At 29.0% G+C, this 19080-nt stretch overlaps 1 protein-coding gene across 1 annotated transcript in view; it reads left to right on the top strand.

Annotated features, from left to right (window-relative positions):
* Positions 1–13252, top strand: part of LOC145331793 (neural cell adhesion molecule 1-like) — a 200062-nt gene extending 186810 nt beyond the window's left edge. Inside the window, exons 28-31 of the mRNA XM_080176634.1 lie at positions 1201–1290; positions 6292–6479; positions 6581–6710; positions 11060–13252. Coding sequence (XP_080032760.1) covers positions 1201–1290; positions 6292–6479; positions 6581–6710; positions 11060–11120 — 469 coding nt within the window. The 3' untranslated portion in view covers positions 11121–13252. The remainder of the gene's footprint in view (positions 1–1200; positions 1291–6291; positions 6480–6580; positions 6711–11059) is intronic.
* Positions 13253–19080: the final 5828 nt, after the last annotated feature.

The raw sequence follows: 19080 nt of genomic DNA, 5'->3' as shown, positions 1-19080 counted from the left end.
AATTCCAGTTCTATTGCCCGCATGTATAATAAACTATTAAAGCTATCATCCATATAATAAAGTAACAGAATGTTTATTTGTCTGTCTGTTTGTTTGTGACAAAGGATCTCACTAACCCCTGAACCCATATGGTTCTCCTTTACAGGGTAGCTTATCATAGGTTCTGGGAAGGTTTCTAACTATTTTGGAAGAGGGTAACACCACCCACCCAAGAGAAATCGTTCTGGGAAAAAATTACCCCCCCCCCCCTCCACACAACAATATCTTTCTTTCTCTTTCTCTCTCTCTATAAAGATAAAAATATTTTTTAAATCCCCGAGGTGGTTTCGATCTTAGGTGCTTCAGACTGCTTGGATAAAATATTAACAATAAAACTTATCCACTGAGCTAAAGAGGCAAGTTATAATATAACTGTTAATTTAAATAATTGCTATAAAGTATTCTTTAAAATATTTAGGGCCATGGAAGTCGGTTCGAGGCTTGGCGATAATTTTTTTTTAATTACCTTTTTAAAGATATTAAGGGACTTCAAAATTAGTTTTATTTTATTAATTACCGATATTGTTTACAATGTCATAAAAATAAATATTCTTTAGAATATATAGGGCCAAGGAAGCCGGTTCGAGGCTTGGCAACATTTTTTTTTAAATTGCTTTTTTAAAGATTTTAAGTGACTTTTCAAAATTAGTTTTAGTTTTATTTTATTTATTTAATAAAAAATTCAATTTTTTTTAAAGGAAATAAAAAATGTTTATTTTGACAACAAGAATTGAACCACTGATCTTTGTACCCCATTCTCTCTTATCATACCACTACGCTATGAAAGAATAGCTATAACATGCAATATCAATAATGTATTATAACAGAAGGAAACAATAATTTTCACTAATTTATCTAAACCTGGATGGTACATCCAGGCATTTCTAGTTATAGATATGATCTATATAGTAGAACAAGTCTTACTAATATTTATATTATTATAGATATGATCTATATAGTAGAACAAGTCTTACTAATAGTTTTAGTATTATAGATATGATCTTTATAGTAGAACAAGTCTTACTAATAGTTATATTTTTATAGATATGATCTATATAATAGAACAAGTCTTACTCATAATTTTATTATTAAAGATATGATCTATATAGTAAAACAAGTCTTACTAATAATTATTAGTAATAATTATACTAATTATTCTAGATATGACCTGTGTAGTAGAACAAGCCCAGCTACAAGCTCGCTGTGTAGAACAAGCCCTCCAAACAACTCACAAGTCTCTGTTATTTCAAGGTAAAGACTTATCTAAAGTCATATACTTTAACATACACTTGTATATAGGTAAATGTTTAAACTAAACCTCATGATTACTTAACAAGCATTTTTTTTTTATTTATGACCAAACCAACATATATTCAAACATAAACAAGGATGACAACATCCATAAGTAGCGAAGCACAAACAATTAAATAAGAATTTAGATATTAGTTGTCAAAGCATGTATATTAGGAAAAAAACACGAAACCTTTTTAACATTTGTTTTTAATTTCTTAATATTTATAATCAGTACTATGACTAACAGACTGACGGTCGAAGTAAATTACATACTGGATGCTCAAAACAACGGGAAATTTAATTTTCGATATTTTTAACTACAAAAATTTAAAAAAAAACGGGCTATAAATACCAAAGATATGAGGAAAAATATAAAAATAGCCAAAAACCTGCAAAAAGGCAGTCTGACCGCCATTGATGTTTTCTTGAAACGACAGGAAATTTAATTTTGATATCTATAACTGAAAAACTTCGGAAATCGAGCCATAAACACCAAAGGTATGGAGAAAAATGTGAAAATACAAAAATAGCCTAAATCCTGCTTAAAGACAGTCTGACTGTCATAGTTGTTTACTTGAAACGACAGAAAATTTAATTTTGATACTATAACTGAAAAAATTTTGGAAATCGGACCATAAACACCAAATGGAGAAAAATGTGAAAAATACAAAAATAGCCTAAAACCTGCTAAAAAGCGGTCCTACCGCCATTGATGTTTTATAGTTAATTGTGCTCCTTAATAATGAGGATGTTGTCAAAAAATTTCAGCCTTTTATCTTTTATAGGAGCCAAGAAAATCACGTTTCCCCCAAACTAAGACGGACATACGGACAGACGGACATTTCAAATTATAGAGTAGCTTGGCTACTAAAAATTATAGAGTAGCTTCGCTACTAAAAATAAGCATATTTACTGTGTCCTACTTAGAAATCTTTCTCTTCTTTCATGATTAAATGTCTTATCTTAGCAAGTCAAACAAAAACTGTATTTGCGACAATAAATAGAAATAGTTCCAAATATCCTATTACATTTACAATAGATACCAATAGATAGCCTAGAACCCTCAAGGTTATTAATTAAATCAACCTAAATATAAAAATCAACAGTTGAATTATCAATAATTTCTTTTTGGGGGGGCAAACATATTTATTAGTTTTCTATTTCTTAATTCTCAATGATCATTCTTACCTAAAAATATTGTACATATAATAATTTTTATAACCTTGGTTGTAACAAAAAGAACTTGTTTTGATAATTGCAATAAAAGAATAAGAAAAATATATAATGCAAAACATATCCTTAGAACAAAAGCTTAATTTTTAATAATAATTCTGTAAAATAAAGAAGAAATATTGAAGTAAAATGTGTAAGTTTAAATCACACACTGTTAAAAATATCAGAATTGTCTAAGGATGACAGGTATATTAGATCAAAGATTATCAGCACAAAACTCAAAAAGTTCTGATATTTTTTTTTTTTTTTAATTAATGGAAAATTATTCCCATATGCCTACACTTGTATTATCAAAGTTATATTGAGAAACTCTCCAAGTATATATTTTCCAATGAAGATCTATGTCATTTCATAGAAAAGTGTAAAATTCATCCAACACCAAACTTAAAAATATAAAATAAATTTGTTACCTAGTAAAGATAAAGCTGGTCAGAACAAAGGGAAATTGTAAATCCATTGATTAGATTTATAATTACTTAATTATAACTCTCTCTCTAAACCACCAACACACACACACTTAAACTTATTGCACGATATGTCTGTCGGTCTTTTCAATTTACAGGATGATCATGTAAAATGTTAAGAAGAAAATAAGAAATTTATATGATTGAAAATATTTTCACAAAGAATATGATAAAAAGGAACGCAGTAAAAGCGTCGAACTATTACGTCAGAAAAAATTAACAATTAGCCAATGAGAGACCGCTATATATTTTACCATTGGTCAATTATAGTGAATACTGGCTTCTCATTGGTTAATTGTTACTTTTTTCTGACGTCATAGTTCGACACTTTTACGAGGTTCATAAAAAGACTGTTTATTAAAATAAAATTTAAAAATTAAATACTTTTTTTCCTAACAGAATAAAACAAAGCCAATTACATATTTTGCTCCAACTGGCAAAATATATATCTGCACTGTATTCCTATCAAGTAATGCTATCAATTGAAACCAAAAACTGCACTAAAAGTGCACGGAATCAAAGTAGAGCTGTAGTCAAAATGAATTTGCAATAAAGCTTACATAACATTGAATTTATTTGAACAAATCTTGGGGCTGTACTATTTTCTAGATCTTGTTAAGCTTTGGATCCTCTTTTTTACAAGGTTTTCAACTAAAAACACTTTTGCACTAGCATAAACAAAAACCGTATATTGCACATTACATATTATTCAAGGCCAATGTGTTACATCTACAAATTCATTTGTAAAATATTTGTACATAGTTCTCATTTTTGGATCATCTCAAGGCTGTTCAAATTTATTGAGATCTTCATATCTGAAATTCAACAGAACACTGTCATGATTAGATTTCCAGTCTCTTTGTCTTCTTGTCAAGTATAGACTTGTCCTTATTCTTCCAGGCTTGAGTTTTAAATCCTTTTAGACATGATGTCAAGTACACAAACTTCTTTGAAATAATGACAAATTAACATTTCCTAAAGTGAAAAATTTCTAAGACTTAAAAGAACATTAAAAGAAACATGCATTAGTTTTATGTATTCACCGAAATCACTTTTATTTGAAATTAATAAATTTAAAATAGAATTTGATTTGAGCAGACCTACATATTTGAAATTGCTGCACAATGCACATTGAGCTTCTCCTCTTATTCCATTGAAATTGTGTATATAAATCTTAAATCTTTGCAATTGATTTTAAATTGAATAAAAATGTATGTGTATTTTGTTGTCTAGTTGTTCTATGAATCTATACACTATGAAAAAAATCATTGAGAATTTGATAAATCTTTAGTGTGATATACAGTACCATCATCCATAAATTTGAATTAGGGTTGTAGCCCCTCTAAATTTCTTGATGTATTATCAAAATTTGTAATAAGCTAATTTTAATACATATAACCCTATACCTAGAAAGATAAATAACCTAAATTAGCGACTACTTATTAGTATTCATATTTAAACATCTGAGTCACTGTTACATCAACTTTAAGATAAAATGGATTATTACAAAAATGATTACTAAAAAATTTTTTTTCTCTAATATTTCATCAAAGTAATAATTTTGAATTATTTTTCTCTCAATATAATGACATCCCCACAGGTATATTAGAATATTAAAGAGTTTTAAATGTGCAGTAATCAAATGCCTTTTTCAAGAAGTGTAAACAACTGCTTTTAATCTTTTTGAAATGTTTAATAAATAAATTTTCATTAAAGATCTTAGATATTATAGAAAATATATCAAATATATTTTATTTCAACCTAAAAATACATTTTACTTAAAACTGACTTTTTGTTCCAAAACCATAGATAAAAATATATGTTGTTTTCTAAAGAGAATATTTGGGGGGGGGGGGGGGGGGGTGATGTGCAAATCTAGACATCAAAGACTTATGCTTCATCTGATATTACATGAAGAAATTAATGTTAAAAATATGATAAACAACTTTTTTATGACAATTATAAAAAAAAATTTATTATCAAAATTTTTTTTATAATGCTTAAAATGATAATTTTGTTTTATATTGAAACTAGTAATTATTGAGTCTATTATCAAATTAGAAAATAATTTTAAACCAAAGTTTTTAAATTTAATTATTTGTCTGAGCAAAATATGAAAATCTAAATTACTGGGATGAATATTTTAAATATCCTCTTTTGTACCCGATCTTGGGAATAATCCTCTCTAAGAAAAGGATTTATTTAATCATTTCTTCCTAATTTCTCAAATTTCAAGATTTAATATGATTTTGAGAAGTTTGATATTCTTGAATCTTAAATTTATTTTTAATTCAGTTTTCACAAAGTAAAATTTGAATTTAACTATTGAAAAAGTTTTTTGTCTTGCTAATTGGTTTATACTTTTCTCATTTAATAATAGCATAAAAATCAAGAATAAAAATAAATTTTCTAAATTAAAAAATCATAAATAGAATAAATCTATTCATAAAAAAAAATATTCCAAATCATTCTTTATCATGTAGTTGTACTTTTTTCTTCTCTAAAATTGTACATGCTCACTCATATAGAATTGCATATGATACAAAGAAGAAAAAATATTTCTTGAATTACAAGCTTGCAGCATTCTTGTTTCTGTACACAAAATACAATACTGAATATTAATCTAAAATAAGTATAAATAATTTAGAGTTTTTGTTCTTAGCACAATATCTTGGAAATATTGAATTTCTAAGAATGGTTTTATTTAAAGCAAAAGATCTAAAGCCTGACAAATTTAGTTTGATATTTTTTTAGGTTGCCTTTTTGGTTTTGGGCTATTTTCAATTAAAGTTAGAAATGTTCTCAGTTTTTAAATACATTTGATTTCAAAATTATTGAATTTAAAACAATTATTCTTTCTCCATTATTCTCAACAGACTCTTTCTCTCTCTCTCTCTGTATCTCTCACTTTCTCTTTCTCTCTTGCCTTCTCACTGCACACACTCGCTCCTTGATTTATATTAGGTTAGACATTTGAAATGAGTTGTCAATACAGTTTTGTAGCTCAAGGTTTGATAACTGAATGGTATTGTAGAGCTCTAGCGCTGTTATATGTTCTATATTTATTGAACAAAGATTTTCTTGTATTTGGATAAAGATGGATATATCAATAATTTTTCAATTGTTCAATTCATTTCCCTTTCTGTTCAAGAAGTAAGAATAATACAAATTGTTTAATAGTTAGTTATTAGTCATTTTTATAATTTTAATTGAGAAGAATTGTTTCTTTGCATAAATTTTAACTGATAAACAATTATTTTAGGTACAAGTCGACAACTCTAGAACGGCGAAGACCAGGGGATCACAGGACCACACCCTCCAACACCAACCCAATTGTTCATCACAGTGGCACCATGGGTGGACGTGGTCAACATCATGGGTCACAAGGTATCAGCAGGGGCCAACTTTCTACTGCAGCTAGTCCAACATCTATACATCATTTTGGACTAGGTTTGTCTTTTAAATACAATTTTTAGATTAACAATTTAAAAATTATAATAAAATTGTTACATTTATTTTTTAAAATAAATAAAAATTGAAATGTGTTTTAGGTTCAGAATACGGTCCGGACCTAGGGCCAGGTATAATTTCGTCTTCCTACTCCAATTCCATGAGACGTGGGACTCGAACCCTGGGACTCCAGGAACCTGACTACTATCATCCTGCCAATACTATCAACAGGTATTTATAGAATATTCTATTTTTAATGTAAGAATAATTTAGTAATAAGAATTGTCATTTCTCTATCTAATAATATAAACAATAGTTTTTATATAAGTTGTTGAATTAAACTTATTTTATACTAAAAGTACATAGTTTATCCCTTTCTCAAACTGAATAGGTAATGTTAGTAATGGTATACATTAGCACTGTTGTATATATGCAATAATGTGTGTTTCAAATTTACACATTATACAATCAAAATTGAAGTGGGTCTTTTTTAACTCCTCCCATTAAACTAACATATTATTAATTAAAACGGCAAGGTATCCTGATTTTTCCTTCTTTGAGCAAATATCTTAAACTTTTGCAGATGTTAAATATTTTTAGTCAAAATAATAGAAAACAATTTTTATGATTTCTATGAAGTAGTTTGGTGTACGTTTGTCTAAATGAAAGTAATAGGAAGTTATTTATGTTTGTATGACTTATAAATTGGAAAAACTTATTTTTTATCTGTTTATGATACTAAAATTTTAGAATCTATGAGTGGGTTAAATATTTGGTTTATTTAAAGCTGTAGGGTAGCTTGCTTGAAATTTGCAATTCCGTATTCTAATGCAAATTTGTGACTATTGGAAACAATAAGAGATCCCAGGAACTATGGGCTGGGCGTGTCCACAGTTTGACTAATTTCCAACCATTTATAATTATCTCATATGTTACTATAATTATATTTCCAGTATGGCTTTGGATCCGATTAATATCCGTTGGATTAGAACATGTTCTCAGCCATACTGAAAAATTATGTATTGCATCGAATTGCAGACAATTTTTCACAAACATTAAAATAAAATTCATAAAATTAATATCAGTTTTGTAGTCCGGGCCTTCGGCACCTCGGTAATAACAAAACTGATTTAAATCATCAGTTCTAAGAACTCAACAAGAAATTAGAAAGTATTTAAAAACTGATTTTATTCACCATATATAAACTGAAATGATGTTCCATTATTTGTTTAATAATGACACCTTATAGGAACTAAACTCAGAGTTGGGTGAAATTTTGGATATAATTTTTGGCCAGCATTCAATTCCGCATAAGTATCATATTATATCATAATTATGCGCTCTTGTATTTACAACAACAAAAACTGTCCCAACATATCCTTCATTCTCACTATCATTTACCTTCTTTTTTTGATTTGAAAATTGGTATAATATGATTATATGCGGAAATGAAAGTATACAAAAATTATACAAAAAATGGATCTTCAATATCCTTTGATCATATAACTCATAATGTATTCTTATATAAAAGTAAGAGGAACTATGTGTACCGAAGAATATTTTTAACCGTTGGACTGATATGGTACTCTATATGGTCCTGGGAAGGTTATGAACAATTTCGGCGGAGAGAAATCGCCCCAAGATAAGAAATACCAAAAAATAAAGGACCGCCACTGGCGTATACAATACATGTTGTACCATTAATTATTTTTAATACTTCTAAAACATTCATTTGACTAATGATCATCTCTAAAGTTTCAAGATTGAAAATTCAATATTGTTTATTGAAAGAATTTAAGGCATTTTGATTTGATTATCTATTTATCAATAATATGCAATTTGTTGCTGACTTTTTCAAACTGCATAGAATGACTAGATATTAAAATATTAAACCTAGAATTTCACTGTTTGTTTGGAAATCATTAAGGAAGTTTCTATGTAAATGCTAATTTCTGCGCACCATACATTACACACACAAACACAAATCCACGCCCACACACAACACATACACACAAATTCACGCCCATGCATACAATTACACACTTACATGCACACACACACCTTATAATGTTGGCCATTGCATTGCAATATTATTCTTCAGTTGGGTATCTACAAAGCTCATGTGTGAAATGGAAAGCTAATGATTAAAATAGCATTATAAAGTTGGTAAAGTCAGAAAAACTCTTGTGTAGAGTGAAAACCAATTTTATTAAAATTAACCCTATTAACCTAATCAGGAATACAAATTTTTAACATTTTAAACAATAAACAGTACCTAGTCATTTTCTTATTAGTTTTTTTTATGGAGAAAAGGAGGGTAAGAGGGAAAAGACCCAAGCTGTAAAATAAAAAATTGAATCAGATGCCTGATTTCTGTGATTAAAAAGAAAATCCAACCTCACATATATAATAATAACTAATTTTTCATTATCAGGTAAATTCAATAGATTAGCAATGTTTTTCAAAAGTTTAAAACTCTGCCTTGTATGTGCAGTGCAGTATTAAAGTACTTGGGCATTTTTTTAGAATTTTAGTTTATCAAGAATTTATCAATTGTACGTTTAATTTCCAAATTCCATAGTTGACCCTTGATATTCCATATATTAAATTTTCAATATGAAACTCCCAAAACAAAAGCAATTTGTGTTCCCTTCCATAGTTGTATACCATACATACAACTTTGTGTTTAACCTTGATGGGTTGTGAAACTTATGTAGGTATCTAAACACTATGTGCTCTTGTAGTTTGATTATAATATGTGCAACTAAATTGAATACATAATTTGTGCTGAGGAGACACTGGGCTTTCACCTTCATAAGGTGCAAACATGGTTGACATGCGTATAATTTATAAGCTTGATATTTGATAAATTTCAAGATATCTGGGAAATACTGAAATGCCTATATTTGCCCAGAAAAGCTAATTGTAATTTCAAATGTTGTCATAAAATAAAATCACAACAATTATATCTGAATATATAATTAAATAAAAAATGTAGTGATTACTTAAACTTCACATTAATTTTTAAGACAGAAATATCTCCAAACCTTTAACTTTACCCTTGTAATAAAATCATAAGTACATAAGTCTAATAATAGCAACTTATTTTTGGTCTCTTATTTAGATAAAGACATGTCAACCTAAAGCTAGTACAGCAAGCACATTTGCTTGACAGCTAAAGTTTAAGGTTGCAATTTCAGCACTTCCTTTCTCTACTACATACACAATTTGGTTAAACTTCAATAATTCAAATATTTTTGTTAGAACATAGCACAACGCTCTGTATTTTCTATACTAGTAGTAAAAAATGATTATAAACCCTAACAAAACATTTATGAAAATTTTTAACTATTTGCCTTAATAACAATTTTCACTGTTTTGTAAGTAAAATCTTTGCTATTTTAAGCCTTGTAGAGATTTCATACATACCTTCCCTTTTTTATATCAAATCTTTTCTAAAATCTTCACTTCCCCATTTTAAGAATGGGATCAAATATGGAATTTAAATGTTTGTTTAAATCCTAAATTTACAGCAGGTATTAGCAACTGTCAATTTTAGGGCACATTTTCCTATTTATTTATTTTCCAAAGGGTTTCCCTGTTATTGGTTCTTAATATTGTCTGTTAGAAAAATTCATATTAAAGTAAATGAATAGAGATGGAATGAGCTGTTTGTTTCTCTCCCTTCAAAGCGGGGTTCCTAACTTCCTGTCCCGATTTTGAATTGGGTTATTAAAATTATAATAGGCTAATAATGTAGTATATATAAACACAGCTGAGTCTCCACAAAAGTACAAAAAGTTGTTTGCTAGTAGTTGAAGAAGGTTTCTGTCACCTGGGGCTGGTAGTATTCAGATAGATATAGGAGAAGCTAATAGATAAGCAAAGAAATTATCTAAATATTTATGTGATGTAAAAAGACTTTGTTTTAAATTATAAAGCTGTAGGATATCCCTAATTCAAACATTAACCTTTCTCTTTCTCTCTCTTCAACAATTTGATTTCATTTCCCATGTTTCCTTTGCGATTCTTCCTTCACTCACACATACACACTTCATTTACAGATCTTTTACCCATACACACACACACACAAATAAACAATCTATAACTTTATAGAAAATCTAAGATAAATAAGTATATTTGTGTTATAACAAAGATGACAATATCCAGAAAAGTGAAGGTAAAAAAAGTGAAGACAAAACATGAACAATTATAACGTAACAGCTCTTTTAATTTTAAAGAATCTTTTGAAGTCTTAAAATCATAATGTAATTTATTAAATTGGTAGGTTTTACGACATAAAACTTGCTAACACTCTCTAAATGTAGAAAATCTTTGCTGTATAAAATTGATTAATTGATATGAAACTGCATAGTGACAATGGATTTTAAGAACATTAATCAATGATAAAATTCTTAAACGTGGACCATTCTGTGGCCATTTATATTTTACTTATCTTGTATGCATTCCATTAAAGGTACAAAATGAAACCTTTCCTCGATGTTCCCTGTTTAACCTTAGTGTCGTTACTATATCTACAGAAGACATATATATCTTTATAATTTATTATTTTTTTTTAGGTCGCCAAGAAGTATAACTTTCGCAGCTGATGTTTTGCCCGACAGTGAATCAGAAGTTTGAATAAACAAAACTCCGCAACCTCTGAACTCCTCAAATTCAGAATTGAAAAAAAATCCTCTAAATTGAATGACCTAAAAATGCAATAATTAAAACAGTAATAAAAGTGGTCCAAGCTAGGACTGATGTCAATGTGTAGAGAATTAGTGATACAGTTCAATGTTTTAATATATAAATTAAAGTTACTAATTATTAAAACTTATTTAAAAACTGAAAATTGTTGTTTATTAGATTTGAGAAATAATGTTTAGTTTTTAACATAAAAGTAATAATTTACCACAAAAATCACACTTACATTTACTAGAATTATTTTTGATTTAAGTGTGTATTTGGGGGACTTTGACTTTGGCAAAATGTTTAATACTAAAATTTAAAGGGAATGACAATAAGATTAGTTTAACAAGAGTTTAGCTAAGTAAAAAGTAGCTTCTTCTACTTATTAATTTTTAAAATTCTTTTTTTTTCAAAATGCATAGGGTAAGGCATGGCGAACTCGGGTGTTTATTCGGTGTTTTTGAAAAAAAAATGGGGGTAAAAATTATTATTTTTCAATGGGACCAAGACCATTAGCAAGATCTCGGAAAAGTCTAACAGGTCCTAAAAGGACGTTATCCCAGGACTTTGGGAAGTTTGTCATCAAAAACGGCACAGACTTCGTCCCGCCTCGAGGCGAAGTCGGTATAGAATTTTCAAGCTTCAAAAAATCGATGACGTATTGATTTTATTACAGCATGCCTAAAAGGTAAAAGTTGCAAAATGTAATAATGAGCATGCACAACAATTTTTATGATTATAGGTCAATTTTTAATCTAACGAAATAAATAATTTTTCCGAAGTACGAGAAATTGGACTTTGTTTCAAGTATTTTTGTATAGAATTTGTATAAGATTTAAAAAGCAAAAACAGACTTCAGAAAAAGTCGATTTGTGAAAAAAACTATACAAGCTTTTTTTAAAGTTTTCAACGGAAATGGACAGCCCATTAGATGCTTATTAAGTCCTCTAAAGACGTCTAAGCTCTAGCTCTAACCAGTTTTTGTACAACTTATTCTTCATCCGACCCCAAAAAAATCGAAAATAATTTTTTTTCACCTCACAAAATTTTTATACTCTTTTATGGGCAATTTAATAAGGAACAAATTTGATTTTATGTTTTTTCTGTCAGTCGATTAAAACACGGACAAAAATGTCATTTAATGAAAGTGTGTCAAAAATTACCGACTTCGCCTTACCCTAAATATTTTGATTTTATTTCATTTTTTGTTACGAATAAACTTAGTATATTATAAAAATGGAAAAATCAAATTACTCTTTTAAGAAGTTTATTTAATTTCAAGTCCCCTGTAAACCTGTGATATAAAGAGCTGTGATAATTTATATAATGTAAAAAAAAATTTAGAATTTTTATTAAAGTTGCTTTTATAGATTAATATAAAATAAGCCATAAAGTTGTTCAAGATTTTGGGGAAAAGAATTATATTCATTAAGTTTTTAAATAATCATAAAATTAAAAAATTTAAATATATTAATCTATAAAGGTAATTTTTACAATTACATTGTGTTAGACAAATGATTTCTTCAAAATTGATTTAAAAATTAAATTTACTTAAAATAAATTTTTTACTTATAGAATTAGTTAATAGTAATTAGTTAATTAGTAATAAACTAGTCATTATTGGAACAACTGATTATGAAATATGTCAAGATCGGCAGGGTGAGAAAAACAGTTTACTCTCAGAAAATATTTTCTTAAACAAACCATTTTGCTTAACACACTGTAATAAAAATAAATGTATAAATGTTATATCAAAAAAGCTTAGATTATAAATAAATATGTTTTATTATTATTAAAGTAATAGATCTTAAAATTAATCAAGAAAATAAACATTAAACTTTTTTTTGCAAAAATAAGAATATACTTTTAATACACATTTTCATAACAATAAACGATACAAAAAAAAACTAATCTTTGCTCAGAGCCAAATAAGATATAATAACAAATTTTTTTGAAAGATTCTATGTAAAATTAATCAAAGAATAATTTGAAATAATTTATGAATTTGTTTAAATTTCTGAAGGTACAATATAATGATGTTTTCTATGTTGATTTTTAACAAATAAATAGTTGAAACTCTATATTTTTATTATTAGAAAATTAACAAGGATAAAAAACTTAATGCTTCGAAGATGTTATGTTATAATAAATAATGAACAGCCTTTAATTAACCATCAAATTTGTAGTTGAGTGTCAGCTCTTCTGTCCAAATATCTGTAAAATGGATGTAACATTTGTGCATTTCAGGGAAGCTAAGCATAACTACCCACCAAAATATGGAATAAACCCTCATCATAGTCACATACAAAGGATTTCATATAGATGAAAGGAGTTTTTAACAGTAAGGTATAATATTGAAAGCAATACTGTAAGGATTACCAGAAAGTTCGTACTTCAATTTTGGACATGATCATTGCTATGATAGCACCAAATTTGACGGAGTGTATATTTTATAATAATTTCATTTTGTAAAGCATTTTAATAACAACATCCAATCTTAAAAGTCATATTTTATTTCATGAAAATTATGCGGATGTAGCTCTATATTTGTTAATGTTTGCTTGTTTAACAATTGTTGTTAGTTAAGAATATCTATTCTCTAGTAGAAGAGATTTGTAACAAATTTCTTGTTAAAAATAAAAATAGTTTGCAAAAACATTTATACAGAAAGTTATAGAAAACTAAATATGACGATTTATCTAATGAAAAGTCTTCTAAATAACACAAGATAAAAACACATAATCCTAATAGAAATTTGATGCCCTCTTTTGCATCATAACAAACAGACTAACGGACCAAGTGATTTATAGAGTGGATGCTCTTTGATCAGGAAAATCTTCACATTAAATTTCAGCTACCTACCTTTAATGGAAGCAGAGTTAATAAAATTTTTCATACAAAAATTAAACGACTAGTAGAGCATTACTGACAGACTGACGGGCCAAGAAAATTATATGCTAAAACGTAGCTGACATACGGACATTTCGAATTATAGAATTTAATCACTTGATACGAGCATTGCATCCCAGTAATTAGAGCAGAAAAAAAATAATGGCTTTACATTTATTATTGATTGATCTTTAAAGAAGAGATTTTACGTCAATAAAATAAACGATTTAGTTTAAACTAGAATCAATTACATAGATAGAAAAAACAGGGATGCGGATCCATTTGATTTTTGGTGCGGCTCCGGATCCGCCTCTGAAAATAACGGCTCCGGCTCCGACAAAAAATCAAGAAAAACTCAACAAACATTTTTTTCTAAGTCTATTTTTGACTTTTGAAGGTTTTAAAAGTTCAATTTTTGGGAAAAATGGACTTGAAAAACTTAAAAGGGGCGTTTGCAAACGACACAACAGAGTTGCCAAATTGTAATTAATAAATTTTTTTAGCTCACCCAGAGCCGTTATCTAACGAAAATGACGGCTCCGGCGCAAGCAAAATATTCCTCGGCTCCTGATCCCTGATAAAAAAATATGGATTATTTCAGATAAAAATAAAGTTGATAATATTTTTTTTATATTTTTAACATTCTTCCTTAAATATGAAATTCTGTCCTGGGTAGCTTGAATTTTTAAATACATAACACTAATTTTATAAAATGTAAGATATATAGAGAGTCAGATTATAAAATAATAGATAGATAGTTTACATGTTATATGTAGATTTATGAAATATGGACCCAAAAGCGTAGGTTTTAAGATTTACTTTACATAAAGGGTTCAAAAGAGTGTACGTTCCAATTTTCTTTACACTTAAGAAAATTTTAGATAAATTAATCTTTTTAATAAATTTGCAAAATATTCTCATAAGAGGGTGAATTAGAAATTCCACAGGCAAACAAAGGTTTAATCTTAAACTTAATTTTTAAGTTATTGTGAATTTGTATTTATGTCTGTCCTAACATTAGGGGAGATGAGATAAATTAAGTTTTCTCTGATTTTTTAGTATTTCCTAATCTTGAGAAACAAAATACTGTGTGTGGACAGTCCTTTGCTCCATTTAATGTGTAAATATCCATGGGTATCAAATACTTTGAAAAAGTCAATAAACGACAAAATGAGTAATTTAATGCCTATTGTTGATTATGTAAGTGTAGTAACATTTTCAAAAGGTTTTTACTTACAAACTTTTCAGGGGAGCATTTCTCTGGTCAAATTTGGGAGTTTGGAGGGTAGGAAAAACTCTCTACAAAAAGATATGTCGCAATTGTTGATGATAAAGATATGACACCCCTGTTCATTGTTGAAGGTATATTTAAGAAGAAAGTACCGATAAAGGATGGATTATCCTGTATTTTTACAATGCAGCCAACTATATCTAAGTTTGCCTACTACAGGTATATATCTTTCCTATTAAGAATGTTTATCTGAAATGAGGTAACCTATGTAATTATATATCTAAATTCCAATTGATATATTTACGTAAGTATATTAAGAAATGAGAAAGACTGACATTTAAGGAAATATTTTAGTATGTTTGTTTTGATTATTTTGTTAAATTAATGACAACAGCATACATAAAAGCAAAGCCCAATACAATGTCACCGAAAATTGTTTAAAACTATCGCTGCGGTCCAAACAGATTAACAACAAAAAAACTTGCTACTAGATTTCATAATAAGGCCTGCACCCCTTGGATCCAGTGGCATTGGATATCCGGTATCCGTCCGGATATCCGGCCAACGCCGGATATCCGGCAAATATCCGGTTATCCGGCCAAATTACCGTATATCCGGCCGGATAACCGGCTAAATTACCAGATATTAAAGTAGCAAAAAAAATTTATTAATAAACTTTTGAGATTTCATATATAAAATTTACATAAAGATAAACATATTCAAAAAATGTTCTTCTAGCTTCAATAATAAGAAAATTATAGCCATTTAAAATTTTTAAAAGCAGAGATTTTTGGTGTATAATATAAAAAAAGTTATAGCCGGATATCTGGCCGTATAGTTTCAATATCCGGCCGGATATTGAAAATGGCCGGATATCCGGCCACACCGGATATCCGGCCCAACCCTAATCCTAATGTCTAGACTTTAATTTAAAAGGAAAAATGTATAAAACTATCACAAAACTTATATGAAGCTTCTCTAAAATCAGAAAACTTTAGTGGCCAACAGATCATAATTCACAAACAAAAATACTACTACTTCATATCAAAGGATGCTAAGATAATGACTTGTTTTCAATTTTAGATTCTATACAGCTTATACCAACAACGAAATAGATTTTGGGGGGGGGGGGAATCACGAAACCTATACGTGCTTTTCAGCTGCCGTGGGTAATCAATCAACCATCAATTCAAGGCTGTAATTCTGCAGGACAATTTTAACACACCTATTTATGCTTGTATAGCAATTAATTATGAAGAAACCGATATATTCAAAACATTAACACCCTTTTGTAACAATTTTGAATGAACGTTGGATTATCCTAGAGATTTTCAACATTTCAGCCCTCACTAGAAAGTCACGTGTTCTTGTGAAGTAACCAAAAATAAACAGAAGAGGGTGTTCTTAACTTTCTTGCAACAATATTTGTCTACCTTAAAATATCAATACCACTTTAAGAATTGGTAAGGTAGGTATTTTTTGCCTTTGAACTTTTAAAAATCCTGTTATATAAAAAAAACTGTACACTATTACACAAAATACCAAATACTATACAGTACACATTATGTCAAAACTTATAAGATAAAATATAGTTTTTAATATCAAAGGCTTTACCTCCTGTAAAAGCCCATATCAATACAATTTAAACCATCAAGAAACCACTAATAAGTATCGTGAGGTGACGTCAACCTATGATACCAAGCAGTACAATGTCTATCTAAAGATAAAAATCTCGCTAACTGATGATTCATACCTACTGGTCCTGTGGTGGCTATATTCTTGAAGATGGGACACACACCCAACCTGAACAATTTATTAAAACAAAATTAAATTTTTTGAGAAACTTAGGTCCCCTGAAAAAAAAACATCCTAAAATATTTTTTACGCAAAATTAAATGCGGAGGGAAAATCTCAGCACTTCTTGGATCGAGGCCCCTGAGGCTAGGGGCCAATTCACCAATAGATTTTTGTATAGTAACGCAACTCTCAAAATCATTGTACCTAAAATTTTAAAGAATTTTTGGAAATGATTAAAAGGATTCTGGAAAAATCTCAAAGAATCTGATTATTTAAATAGAACTTGGGTTACATCCAATATTTTTACATCTTTGTGCAATAAGGTTTAAGTGTCATAAGTACGTTTAGTATTAGAAGATATCTATTGTATTGCTTAAACATTAGCGTTGCTAAAAACTAAAATTTAAAGACCTACTCTGACAATAGGCATAAATACAAAAGACCTAATCCGACAAAAGGCCTAAATACAAAAGACCTGAAGGACATAAGACGTAATCCTACTAAAGACCTAAAAGAGTAATTGTTGTTTTCTGTTAAAAAAAAAAAACGCCTGAAATATGTGCTTCGTTTCTTATTTTGGATGTTATCATTTCACAAAATGTGTTGTGATAAAAGAAATCGTATAAAAACACCCCTCAAAAATAAAAACTAAGACACCAAGATTAATAAAGCGGAGAAGAGAAGAAATACTGTTAAGCCTCATAAAATAAGGAGTCGTGGCTCAGTGGTAGCACACAGGGCTATAATTGTGAGGCTTCGAGTTCAAATCTCAATATGCTGACTCGAATTCGTTATTCGCAATAATAATGACGCAAGTTTACCCTTAGTGAGTATGTTTGGTTATTCAATAATCACGTAAATAATACAATTACCTATTACCATAATAATTCCAAGCTCATCTTTGGAAAGCGTCATTCATTATGATGAATCAATTTGGGGATGGTGACAGGGAGTAAGGGAGGGGACAATGGGCAATTAATTCAATTTAAGAGTTTTTGAAGAAAGGCCATGAAAACCAGAATAATCCCGAAAATATGGTGGAAATTGTAAAGTGATTGTTGATTAAATCTAGAAAACCATAAACTAAGAAAAGTTCCAAGAAAAAAAGCAATCATTTGAAAATAAGATTACCAGTATTACAGACTGACATAACCATTAAGATATATAAGTTTTCCGGAATTTTAATGTTAGGGGGAGATTTGAAATCTGCATAAAATTTTAAGGATTTTTTATAAAATTCGTGTTTTGTATAATTCTTTATCTAAAAGCGGAAATGCATTTTAAGTTAATTAATTTTGACCAATAGGATAGGTGGATTTTAAACTACCTGTGCTCTAATTGGTTGAATAATGTACGCCATCCAATCAGAGCGCAGATTTTTTAAATCCACCAATCACAGATGCCAAAATTAATTAACTTAAATTGCATTTCCGCTTTTAGATAAAGAATTATAGAAAAAACGAATTTTATAAAAAATCCTCAAAATTTGATGCAGATATTAAATCTCCCCCTAACTTTAAAATTCCGGAAAACTTATATATCTTAATAACCATTCTGTAATTAATTACTAGAAATATCTCCCTAGATCTCTTCAGATGACAGGGAAAGAGAAAAGAGATTTGGGGGCAAGTGATGTGAACACGGAAAAAAGGGGCAGGCAGGCGTGTAGCTGGATGGGCAAGTATATGACCCGCACGCCTTCCTGCCCCTTTTTATCCTGTTTATTTGCCCCACCTCCCTTCTCCATTTCCCTTTCTCGTCTACTTTTAAAAAGGAGGTGGGGATGAAGGGAGTGAAATATAGTATGGGAGGGGGGCCGTGTATTTATATTTGAACTACTCTCTGTCTGCAAAACTATATATATTCAAAACTAACATAGCAATTAACGGCATTTCTTGCGCAAGTCCCCAAACTTAGGCAGAAACTGCTAAATTCTTGCACATTCCCTTTAAGCCAGTCCCCAAAGTCTGAGACTCCTAAAGATTGAATATT

Source organism: Acartia tonsa, chromosome 11 (assembly GCF_053477335.1).
Source record: "Acartia tonsa isolate MP-2025a chromosome 11, ASM5347733v1, whole genome shotgun sequence".
In the NCBI taxonomy this organism is placed as follows: domain Eukaryota; kingdom Metazoa; phylum Arthropoda; class Copepoda; order Calanoida; family Acartiidae; genus Acartia; species Acartia tonsa.
Note: the sequence above shows the minus strand (reverse complement) of the source record. Positions and strands in the feature narration are given on the sequence as shown.